This window comes from Sorghum bicolor, chromosome 4, assembly GCF_000003195.3.
Source record: "Sorghum bicolor cultivar BTx623 chromosome 4, Sorghum_bicolor_NCBIv3, whole genome shotgun sequence".
NCBI classification, from domain to species: Eukaryota; Viridiplantae; Streptophyta; class Magnoliopsida; order Poales; family Poaceae; genus Sorghum; species Sorghum bicolor.
In genome coordinates this window covers 51292194-51305299 of record NC_012873.2, presented here as the reverse complement: position 1 = coordinate 51305299, position 13106 = coordinate 51292194, and the positions used below count along the sequence as shown (strand labels likewise).

The 13106-nt window shown below is 38.9% G+C and overlaps 1 protein-coding gene across 1 annotated transcript; it reads left to right on the top strand.

The window, feature by feature from the left end:
* Positions 855 to 12949, top strand: LOC8059621 (1,4-alpha-glucan-branching enzyme 2, chloroplastic/amyloplastic). The gene is made up of 22 exons (XM_002453881.2): positions 855 to 1349; positions 1455 to 1609; positions 1846 to 2000; positions 2526 to 2624; positions 2701 to 2743; positions 2946 to 3005; positions 3680 to 3760; positions 3843 to 3959; positions 4163 to 4246; positions 5030 to 5151; positions 6115 to 6234; positions 6903 to 7032; positions 7122 to 7232; positions 7374 to 7502; positions 9323 to 9426; positions 9955 to 10099; positions 10512 to 10659; positions 10805 to 10905; positions 11146 to 11223; positions 11812 to 11967; positions 12445 to 12519; positions 12624 to 12949. Exons 1-22 carry the CDS (start codon positions 1235 to 1237, stop codon positions 12705 to 12707), a joined length of 2412 nt encoding a protein of 803 aa, XP_002453926.1. The 5' UTR covers positions 855 to 1234; the 3' UTR covers positions 12708 to 12949.

The following is a 13106-nucleotide window of genomic DNA, read 5'->3' as shown; positions in this document are numbered from 1 at the left end:
ATGGCTTATTAGCTGAACGAACAAGGAGTTATATTAGAACTCTATACATGTGTCAAAATATTTGATATAACAAACAGTAAACTTTAACTAGTAAAACCAAATTGGGTCTGTTAGTTGGCCGTGTTTAGTTCGTGGAGGAAAAAATTTCGCGACACTGTAGCACTTTTCTTTTGTTTGTGATAATTATTGTCCAACTATGGACTAACTAGGTTCAAAGATTCATCTCGTCAATTTCGACCAAACTGTGTAATTATTTTTTATTTTTAACTATATTTAATATTCCATGTATGCGTCTAAATATTTGATGTGACAGAGAATCTTAAAAAAAATTTAGGTTTTTTGTGGAACTAAACAAGCCCCGCCTCCTTGTCGCCTGTAGCAAGGGGAAGGAGCGAAGAGTCGAGAAGAGTCGTTGGCTAGGTTATACAAGTTTTGAAAAAATACTCAGCCCTTAGTGCCTTGAGAAAAAAACGTGGGTCGGTCGACGATCATCATTGGACAATTTGCGTTGCCCAGGCGGGCAGGCGGAGTGCTAAACAGAACTTTTTGTACATATTTGCTGACATAGTCCAGGCCAGCATCTCCCGTCCGTGTGCCCGAGTGAGCACAAAGAGGCCAGCATACGCCGCGCCCGCAAGCCCGCAACGAAGCCTCGCCCGCGACGCCGACTCCTCCGTCCCTCCTTTCCTTCCCCCGCGGCCTGCGCGACCCATGCGCGGCGAGCTCCACCTGGCGGCGCCTGGGCCCCACCTCGCCTGGCACCTGGCGCATTGCCTCCCCGGACTCCGCGCGGCCGCCCGCTCCCCACCGAAAACCGAAGCGCGATTGCCATCCCCACCCGACCCCACGCCACCGCCAAGCACCAAAGCACCGATCAGCAGGACCTCGCCACGCCACGCCACGCCGCCGCTGGAGCTGCGCGTGCGCGCGCGCGCTTGGACCGACGCGCAACGGCCTGCCTCGACCGCCCGTGCACGCCACCGCGCATGCAGCCGTCCGCTACTCCGCCCCCGTCCGTCCCTGCCCCGCACTGCCGCGCTCGCGTGAACGCTCACTCCCCTCACCGCGCTCCTCGCCGTGCTATATAGGCAGCAGCGAGCAGAGCCCCGCTTCCTATCCTAATTGTAGCCCCCTGCAGTCACCCAGAGCAGACCCGGATTTTGCTCGCGCGGTCGTGGGGTTTTAGCATTGCCACTGGTCAGCTCGATCCGATCCGCCTGCGGCGGAGGCGAAGATGGCGGCGTTCGCGGTCTCTGGAGCGGCGCTCGGTGGGGCCGTAAGGGCTCCCCGACTCACCGGCGGCGAGGAGGGGAGTCTGGTCTTCCGGCGCACCGGCCCCTTCTTAACTCGTATGATCCCGGCCGCAACTTCCTCCTCCTCCCCCTCCGATCAAGCGTGGGCCTGCCTCGGGTCTGTATGTGAGTGATGTGGCGGTGAACTGGTGGTGCGTGCAGGTGCAGGGGGTGCTAGAGTTGGAGGTTCCGGGACGCACGGGGCCATGCGCGCGGCGGCCGCGTCGTCCAGGAAGGCGGTCGTGGTTGCCGAAGGCGAGAACGACGGCCTCGCATCGAAGGCTGACTCGGCTCAGTTCCAGTCGGATGAACTGGAGGTGCGTCATCCACTCATCCCTTCCCTGCATTTTTTTACTGTTACATAATTCACCTGAAAAATATGTGCACTGCTTAGGCTGCATCCGCATGCTAGTATTTGAGAAGGAGACACACGATTAGTGAGATGCCCAAACGGTTAAACGTTCCGTGGAGTCACAAGTCTGTACTGTACCACCATTTTGAGTCGTCAATACAATCGTCTTCTGAACATTTCGTCCCTTCGGCACGGTTCCAGGTACCAGACGTTACTGAAGAGACGATGTGCGATGCCGGCGTGGCTGATGCTCAAGCCTTGAACAGAGTTCGAGTGGTCCCACCACCGAGCGATGGACAAAAAATATTCCAGATTGACCCCATGCTGCAAGGCTATAAGTACCATCTTGAGTATCGGTATGTATCACTTGCTTCTACTGCACATTTCAACATGTTCCCGTCTTTCATGTTATATATAAATGGCTGCCTCAAGTGTCAAGATCCTCGATCGTGAAGTTTATCTTAATTCTTGCATACGTAGTACCAGTAATTCTTCATGGTTTCGCTGGAAGGTCATATGAATATCTAGTCAGGTTCGTTTGCACCTGGAATCTTTCATACTGTTGTTATGCCTACAGTGTTACATATGGTTTCACCAAGCATTAGAAGTGAACGACGGACTAGATCTTTTTCCCTTTCAGGGGGATATTTACATAAATGTTAGCCAGATAATATAGAGGCAACAGTGGGTTCTACCTTCATTTCCATCCCTTCTGTATTCTTATATAACCCATGCAAACACTACTAGTCCACTAGCAATCTCATTATGCTTTCATGAATAAAATTCTTCTTATAAGATTGAGTCCTATTCCTACATATAACCCATGCAAACACCACTAGCAATCTCAGTATGCTTTCAACTTTCATGAATAAAAAAAACAGGTACAGCCTCTATAGGAGAATCCGTTCAGACATTGATGAGCATGAAGGAGGCTTGGAAGCCTTCTCCCGTAGTTATGAGAAGTTTGGATTTAATCGCAGGTACTCTTTACCGTGAATTAGTTATCTTTTATCCTATATACCAGTTAATAACTTTGTAGCTTGTCTTCCAATGTAGCGCGGAAGGTATCACCTATCGAGAATGGGCTCCTGGAGCACTTGTATGTTCTTTCTTCAGTTCTTCTAATCTTATTACTTATCATAATACAATACAAGTTCCATGTTTCATTACAAGAACGATCACTCTCCCAGCTACAAAGCTACTTATATTAAATTTAATATTTTTTTACCTTCCAAATACATTTATATTGTCAGACTTAGCTGCTAGTGTTATTCAGAACTGACTCCTGCTTTCAATTTCAGTCTGCAGCATTGGTGGGCGACTTCAACAACTGGGATCCAAATGCAGACCGTATGAGCAAAGTATGCTTATGGCTTCAGAAAACATTTTATATTTTACTTATTAGATTGGTTTGTTTATCTTTATTCATAAACTCCATATATATGCACTCTATTTTGAGTTGGATCTCTAGACCCGTGTAACATTTTTCTACCTTAATGAAATGGCGCGCAGATCTCCTGCGCTGTTTGAGAAAAAAATGCACTCTATTTAATCAACTTTCCAAAGGAAAGTGTATATATTGAATTCACTAGACTCAGTTCGTACAATTGATTTTAATCAACTTTTCCAAAGGAAAGTGTATATATTGAATCCACTAGACTCAGTTCCTACAGTTGACTCTTGCCATAAGTGTGCTACTAGATATTTGTGTTGTTGCTGCTATACTCTTAGAGTCAATGTTTCGAAATTGCACATGTTATTATACATATATTCTAACTGTCTAGATATCTTTACAAATTGCATGTTCCTATAATAGGATGAATTGAGTACTCATACTTAGTGGTGCATGGACTTGGAGTAGGTGTAATTCTTAATGATTCATCAAGAGTTACTGATGTGGGTGTGTTTGTTTGTAAGGGTTCTTACCCCCTTTATTTCTTCTTAATATAATGATACGCAGCTCTCCTATATGTTCGAGGAAAAAAAGACTTACTGATGCTCATATTGTCTAATCTGAGGTACTTTGTTCTTGCAGAATGAGTTTGGTGTTTGGGAGATTTTTCTGCCTAACAATGCAGATGGTACATCACCTATTCCTCATGGAACTCGTGTAAAGGTAGCTTCTCTTTTCCTCGGTTATTGTTTTTGGCTCATGAGCATTTCTCAAAATTAACTGGTGGATTTTTTACCATATATAGGTGAGAATGGATACTCCATCAGGGATAAAGGATTCAATTCCTGCCTGGATCAAGTACTCAGTACAGGCTCCAGGAGAAATACCATACGATGGGCTTTATTATGATCCTCCTGAAGAGGTCTTCCTTTCCCATATTCTGTACTTACAAATTTTAAATATTCCTTTGTTCCTACTTTGGGCTAGCATTTTGTTTCTTGGAAAATACCATTTATTTCTTTGTGGAACCTCTTTAGTGTATTTCAGTCAGTCCTGTTTGTTGTGGGATCTGTATTTTACTTTTCTCACTTGCTACTAATTAAAATATTTCACATGCATATGCAGGTAAAGTATGTGTTCAAGCATCCTAAACCTAAACGACCAAAATCATTGAGGATATATGAAACACATGTTGGAATGAGTAGCCCGGTATGACACCTTTTCCTTTTGATTCCTTAGACAATGATATCCATATGCAACACCCGTGGGACATCTTCCCCCCAGGGTGAGTTTTTTTTTTTTTTTTTTTTTTTTTGGAAAATGCTAGCTATATGCAGTTTTAGTTAATTACAGGCTTCAGTGATATTTAGATACTATTACCTTCTTACATTTGTCTTCCTTATTTAAGATGTGTAGTCTAAGTGTATATATATTTTTCATAAAAGTTCACTTTGCTACTATTTTAGTGAAGCCAGCAACATGTAATTCCAAGTTATTTCGGAATTTCGTTAATTAATGACGTTGTCTTGATTCAAATAGGATGTTTGAACCTCTCAAAAATGGATGTTCCAATAGTAAGAGAGAATTTTTACATTTTCTTGCAAATTACCGACAACTTAGAACTGATCAATGTAACTTTGAATATCATTTCTGCTCTGATTATGTTTCTATAGTTCATAGCATTATATAACATTTCAAAACAATATGCATATGTTTCTCATGTATGGTCATCAATATGTCGTTATATGTCTTATACTTTAAGTTGATACATTTTGCTTAATAATTAAAAATTAAATTCATATTCCCCACAATTACTTTGAGTCCATAAAAATAAACATAGCCATAGCACATGCACTCCAGATTTTTTTTCTAATTACCATGTGATTTCTTTATACATGTTCCTTCACTATTCATTATCCTTTTTTTTTCTGGCTATATAATTTTGTTTTCTTGTTTGCACTTAGATAATTCCCTGCATCCTTTTGTGATTAGGAACCGAAGATAAACACATATGCAAACTTTAGGGATGAGGTCCTCCCAAGAATAAAAAAACTTGGATACAATGCAGTGCAAATAATGGCAATCCAAGAGCACTCATATTATGGAAGCTTTGGGTAATTTCAGGATCTAGTTTTGTTTGTCCTGTATCCACTTTACACTTTTCCTTTTAACTTTGGTACCTGTTAAGTGCTTGGGAACTTCATCTATCATCGTCCTCTTTTTTACTGTCATTTCATGCCCCTTTCCACTTTGCTTCTATTTTGATAGCATTACATGTAATAGTTTGTTTTGGTCTTCAATAATCTATTGTATTTGGATGTATTCCTAGTAACAAGATTACACAGATATATACACAACCCCAACTGTGTGAACATGCTCTGATTGGATGGATGGTTGCATGATACTGTCAATATGGCATTTTTGCAACTCACAAGTACCAGTATCAATGCTTACTGCCTCCTGTCATAAAAACAAGTTGGTTAAGACAATATTTAGTCAAACCATGAAAACTACAAACACCGATAGCTTTTAAATTTTACTCAATCCATCCCAAATTATAAGTTGTTTGACTTTTTGAACACCAAGTTTGACCACTCGTCTTATTCAAAAATTTGTGCAAAATATCATTTCTTTTGTCGTGTCTTGATTTATTAATAAAAGTTCTTCAAGAATAACTTAAATTTGACTATGTTTGCGCAAATCTTTTGAATAAGATGAGTGGTCAAACTTGGGGTAAAAAAAAGTCAAACGACTTATAATTGAAAGCATGTAAGTTATATGTGTGGAATTGTATTGAAAAATACTTCATAAATCTCAGAAACTTGAAGAATTTGAAACCGAAGTATATATTCTCAAAGAAATCAGTGGTCAAAGATAAGCATCAAAGACCATGCAATGTTGAATCAAGTATTTTGACAGTAAGGAGTACGTTTCCAACAGGATGAATTTTGAGAGGGTATCCATCTGTTGAGAGATGGAGAAGATAGTATCCATCTCAAATTTTATTTCGGAATGATGCTTTTTCTTGGCAAACAATATTACAGCATTGATTTAATATTTTGTTACTTCTATTGCAGATACCATGTAACTAATTTTTTTGCACCAAGTAGTCGTTTTGGTACTCCAGAAGATTTGAAGTCTATGATTGATAGAGCACATGAGCTTGGTTTGCTAGTTCTCATGGATGTGGTCCATAGGTAATTGATAAATTTCTTTGTTATTAACTTATCTTCCTTGTATGCAATTGCCTTATTACATGGCTAAAACTAAATTTGATGATGTGTAATTCATAGCTCTAAGAAAAAGGAAATACAACAGAACTTCATGCAAGGTGGACATATAACCCTCAACTTATTGGACCCCACCTACAATTAATCCACAAACTCTATAGCGTACATCAAAAGATGAGAAACAATCGCCATAACATAAAAATTACCCTTACTAAGATATATGACAGGTCAAAATTTAGCTGTAATTTGCAGTGTTCTAAGCTAGATACATAAATTTTGCCATACTTAGATATGTACTATGTCTATATAATAGTAAAAGCAATGTATCTAGAAAAGCCAAAATGTCTTATAATTTGGAATGGAGGGAGTAGTATTGTGTGTGACCAAACAATCTTGTTATGTTAATTACTGTTTCATTTCTGACCTTCAGGTCAATTCAAGGATTGTGATGCAATAACTGATCTTTTCTAGTAGTGAATGTCTAATATTTGACCATCTTGGGTCATTATTCGTTTAGGTTCTTTGTCTCCATAAGGTCCAAGATCCTAGAATTACAGTGCTGTTGAAACCCTTTCTTTGATTTATTGAAGCTCCTTGGTTTCATACCTTTATCTTTGCTTTTGTGTTACCTGCAGTCATGCGTCAAGTAATACTCTGGATGGGTTGAATGGTTTTGATGGTACGGATACACATTATTTTCATAGTGGTCCACGAGGCCATCACTGGATGTGGGATTCTCGCTTATTCAACTATGGGAACTGGGAAGTACGGAACAAAAATACTCTATCTCCAATTTATTCCATTCTCTCCTATTTTTCTGCCTGTATTCTTCAAATAATTTTATCCTTACGCAGGTTTTAAGATTTCTTCTCTCCAATGCTAGATGGTGGCTTGAGGAATATAAGTTTGATGGTTTCCGCTTTGATGGTGTGACCTCCATGATGTACACTCACCACGGATTACAAGTAATATAAGCTTTGTGCCTATTAGTTTATCTTCACTTGCTAAGTCTGACTGGAATAGTGGATTATGCCTAGGAACTAGCTTTGTTCAGTATCATATTTGTTATATCATTCCTTCTTCTAAAGTCATGCAATTTACTTTAGGTAACATTTACGGGGAACTTCAATGAGTATTTTGGCTTTGCCACCGATGTAGATGCAGTGGTTTACTTGATGCTCGTAAATGATCTAATTCATGGACTTTATCCTGAGGCTGTAACCATTGGTGAAGATGTAAGTGCCGAGTTTGTTTGTCATTCAGTATGCATTCTCATACATATTTGTGGCAATATTTTTTTGTAGTCTAAAATGCTTTTTGTTTTTGGATCCCATGGTCTAACGTTTAGCCACTAAACTTGAGATCACTTTAGCTCTTGAGGGTCCAAACAAGAGGTCTAAAATGCTGTCTAAAGTTTAGCCAACCTTACAAAAACTTTAGACCATACAAGTGAGCTAAAGTGGTCTAAAGTTTTAGTCCTTAACTTTAGTCAACTAAATCTTAGACCATAGGATCCAAACAGGGGTTATAGAAATGTTACTTTGGATTTTAATATGAAGTGCACACTAAGTTACTGATTAATACTCCCTCTATCCCAAATTGCAAGTCATTCCAAGAATCTTGGAGAGAACTTTTCTAAGTTTGACCAAATTTATATGATAAAATAATTATTATTATGATACCAACTAAGTATCATTAGATTCTTCCTTAATTATATTTTCATAGTATACTCACTGTACGTTACAAATTTTAGTATCTCTCTATAATTTTGGTCAAACGTGAAAATGTTTTGACTCTCCAAGATTCTTGGAATGACTTACAATTTGGGATGGAGGGAGTATTATTCTTCATTTCTTCGGAGTTTCAGTCTATTTCAACTCCATTTATAATAATGTGCTTAGAAAGTTACTGTTTTAATTTTACATTAATATGTAATACAACAAGATCATGCTTTACAACATGTGTGTATATTAGATAAGTAGTTCATACATATGGAATGACTCCTTTGTGAAGAAACATATAGAATTACTATTAAAAAAACTATTTGCAATACATGAGGAAAGGTAATGGCTGAACTTACATTACAATGGAGAGAATACTAGAACTTTTGGGTTTATACTGAGCCTCAACTATAAAGAAGATTTCTCTTGAAGTTCAGAGAGGTTTACATTCTCGACTCAGATATTCTTTCCAAACTATTGGATGGATACCAGCTGATAAAAAAAATGTAAGCCACTCTGTTGCCCTTGTTTTCTCTCCCAGATTTAATTAAAAAAATAAATAAAAAAAACTCAACAACGGGGAGAAGACATCCCCTTGGAGGCTTTAAAGAGAGCAGAGTACTGAACCCTTTAGGGAAGTAATCACCTGAGCCTGACCTGCGAGCACCTGGGTTCAAGCAGGTGGATAGGCTTTCAGCTAGAGGCTCTACCAACCAAGTTATTGCTCGGTTCTCACCTAAATTTATTACAGAGATGAGCATTACCTGATGTGGAATCAGCAGGCTGCTAGGTGAATATTAGCTTCTTCATGCTAACCATTTCCAAAGTTCCCAAAATTTAAAAAATATCTTGAGTTTTTAATCCCTTTTGAAGTAGAAGCATGTTCCATATTGATAACATTTTGCTTTCCCTGGAAGGTCCTGATTTACTGAATGTGCGATTAAGTATACATTTCAACATCTACTCGCCTTGCAACCGAGTTGATGACTTTGTGGAGTTCAGGTCTAGGCGTGTGTTTATTTTTTCAGTAGGTGTGTAGTGGGTTTTGTTGGTGGTGTGGGTTCGGGCCCCCTGCCTAACCCACCAAAAAACTGTTTTTTGTATTTGGGTGATCCACCCTTTTTTTCTCCTTCTTAATATATTGATACGCAGCTCTCCTGCGTGTTCGAGAAAAAAAAAGTATACATTTCAACATATTTTTGGGGCCATAATTTGACAAAAATAGGGCAAGCCCTCCACATCATTGGCTTACATAAACCAATAGGAATTTGACGTATCTAAAATAATCTGTGACTTTTCTATTGGTTATTCAAAAAATTATATAATTTGCTCAGGTTAGTGGAATGCCCACATTTGCCCTTCCTGTTCAAGATGGTGGGGTAGGTTTTGACTATCGGATGCACATGGCTGTGGCTGACAAATGGATTGAACTTCTCAAGTATGTGTTTCATATGTCTGTGGATGATCATTATTTTCTTGTATTGGCCTGCATTTCGAAATAATTCTCTTTTTTGGCATAAAACATTCAAGTACATACACTAATGTTTAATTGCATGGGCTGTGTGCATATGCATTTTTTGTTGTATTTTTCATCACTTTTGTGGTTTAATCTACATAATCATAAAAATAATAGGTTTTCACATGAGATGATTTTTATGCACATTTGCATGTGGCTGCATACATGATTAACACCACCAAATATACCTCGAGATTGATGTATATTTTCAAATTTGAAACCAATGAACCCATCTGATACTTATTGTAATATTGTTGCACAAATCTTGAAGTTTTTTATGCATAGGATATTGCAAATACCAACATATATCAGCGGTGCATATATATTTTGTATAGCTAACATTACAATATTCACTATGTTTACAAATAAACGGGTAAGCTCTATCTGTAATATACCGTGTGCGTTCACTTTGAGCTATGTGGTGAGTTTCAACTCTCTTTAACCGCACAGGCAAAGTGATGAAGCTTGGAAGATGGGTGATATTGTGCACACACTAACAAATAGAAGGTGGTTGGAGAAGTGTGTAACTTATGCTGAAAGTCATGATCAAGCATTAGTCGGTGACAAGACTATTGCATTTTGGTTGATGGACAAGGTTACCACTCATTAATTTTCTTGGTGTACTTTACACATTTTTTCTACAATAATTAATTATATTTATTTTCTTCAAATTCATGATGTATTCATGGTTCCCACAAAACAAATGTTATTTAAAAGCAAAGAGTTAGAACTTTTGTTAGTTTTCTTTAATTTGGACTTGTGTGCCCTGTTTTTCTGTTATAACTCATGAGCATTATAGTTGCAATTTCATTTCTGACAGTTCTGAGTGAACTATGATTTATTGTTTTAATACTTCATTGAGTAGAACACATCGGCTCTTCCTCATCCTATACTTTCAGAAAATTATATTTGGTCTTTTCCTTCCACTATTCTCTGAAAAATACATGTAGAAACACAGAACAATACTAGAGGGTGACATGAGAATCTCACTGGTTCTATTTATGCAGGATATGTATGATTTCATGGCCCTTGATAGACCTGCAACTCCTACCATTGATCGTGGGATAGCATTACATAAGATGATTAGACTTATCACAATGGGTTTAGGAGGAGAGGGCTATCTTAATTTCATGGGAAATGAGTTTGGACATCCTGGTGAGATTTGACTACTTTGTTTCATTTAACATTCTTTGAGTCTTGTAGAACAGTACCTCATCTAACAATTATCTTGCAATTTATCTTTTGTTAGTTATATTGGTGTTGAGGACTTGAGGTCATTGTTCTAATTTCTATTTTGCAGAATGGATAGATTTTCCAAGAGGTCCACAAAGACTTCCAAGTGGTAAGTTCATTCCAGGGAATAATAACAGTTATGACAAATGCCGTCGAAGATTTGACCTGGTAACTTTCTTTGAGCTATTGTGCTTGTGCATCAGTAAAGTCCAGTTTGTATTTACTTTTACCACTTATCGAGTGCTTTAATCAGCAAGGTACCATTATAATAGTTCCTTCTTTGTTCATATTAGTGTGTTTTCAAAAGTACAAATTTTACTGCCTTTGCAAAATTTTGCTTTAATTTCTGTTGTTATGTTTGGTCAATAATTGATCATTGTCGGAATTGTGTTATTTTTACATTGTCAGGGTGATGCGGACTATCTTAGGTATCGTGGTATGCAAGAGTTTGATCAGGCAATGCAACATCTTGAGCAAAAATATGGAGTATGTTCTGTATTTATTTTTTGATTTGGTTCTGCAAGTTTGAGCTATTGTTTCTACTAACATCATACTTGGTGGGGATTCTTCTTGTAATGTCATTTTTAAAAACCATTTCTCTATTTTACTAAGCTTTAAACTAGGAGAAATTTATTATGAATTCTTTAATGTTGCATCAGCAATTCTATTTCATGGTGCTTGATTTTAGCTGTCCTTTTATCCCAATAATCTATGCTCTAGCTGAGTTGGTTAGGTGGCTTGAGTTTGACTCCCCATGGGAGCAAATTTTAGGCTGGGGTTAAAAAAATCCCCCCTTCTGTTCCATGCAATGCACAGGTCTAAGGACCAACCCAGGTTGTCACATGGGCAACAGTACCACTGTGTAGGTTGTGGTAGGGGTTCGGGGTTTTTTTCCACATGTGTGAGATGGTTACCTTCAATCTTAAACAAAATGCCTAGGGGTTGTCTTACACCTCGTAGGTCAAGTTTTTTAAAGCTGGCAAATCTATCTTAGGTTTTCCATGATCATTAGTAGCATTGTGGACTCTAGAGAACACGGAAATTTTTCTGATGAAACTTGCTGTATAACTGCAGTTCATGACATCCGATCACCAGTATATTTCTCGGAAACATGAGGAGGATAAGATGATTGTGTTTGAAAAGGGAGATTTGGTATTTGTGTTCAACTTCCACTGCAACAACAGCTATTTTGACTACCGTATTGGTTGTCGAAAACCTGGGATGTATAAGGTATGCATCAGTTGTGCATTCCCTATGCTGAAATTGCATTTCTTTTCTTGCTAAATGAGTTTGCTATACGTAGTATCATGCTGCAATTTAACAAGTGTCATTATTGATCTGAAAAGTCTTGGCTGAAAGTACTGTTCCCTGATTTGTTGTGGCAAAAAAAAACACTGCTGGCCGGCTTATAAGACAAGTTGCTCCTGATTTTTTGGTGTCAGCAATTTATTTAATTTGCTTGGACACTAGATTTGGATTTTTCCAATTTGTTATGCCATACGAGCAGGTAAAGGTAGCAAAATACTAGTGTCATATAGAAAAAAACAAAAATATGAACAAGGAGTACCTGTTATGGATGGGGATGGCCGCATGCTCGTTCTCTTGGTGCCTCTGATATTGGAGCACATCCGTTGTTCGAAAACTAGCTGGATTAGTTTCTCAAAATCCACTTGCTGAGATGCTGACAGCAGCTGCTATTTGTACCAGGTGGTCTTGGACTCGGACGCTGGACTATTTGGTGGATTTGGCAGGATCCATCACGCAGCAGAGCACTTCACTACCGTAAGTTTTGTGGCACACATGATATCGCCTTTGGTACACAGATGTCAATTTGTTCCTGACAGATTTGAGCTAACTTCTGTTACAATATTGGTCATTACCTGCAGGACTGTTCACATGATAACAGGCCCCATTCGTTCTCTGTTTATACACCAAGCAGAACCTGCGTCGTCTATGCTCCAGCGGAATGATAGCAAGGTACTGGTTGCTGGGCGGCATGTGTGGGGCTGTCGATGTGAGGGAAAAAAAAAACATTCTGCCAACACCGGCAGATGCATGCATGGCACAATAAGGTTCTGAAAATTCAATCGTTGCTGGAAAGCCCAGACATCCCGCTGCGTTGTCATCTCTATATATTTAAGACCTTCAGGATGTCAATTAAACATGGCCTTTTCTTTTTCGTTTTCCCTAATGCTTGATGACTGATTGTTCACACTTCTTTCATTCCGTTGAGCACTGATGATCGAGTTAGAGAAACAATCGACTGGAGCGCCTAGGTCTTAGTGTAGGTCTCCAGGCTGTGTTGCATATCTGTCTCTGTCCGACTACAGAACAGTCAGCAATGAGCGGTGTTGCCCTCCTCTGCTTAT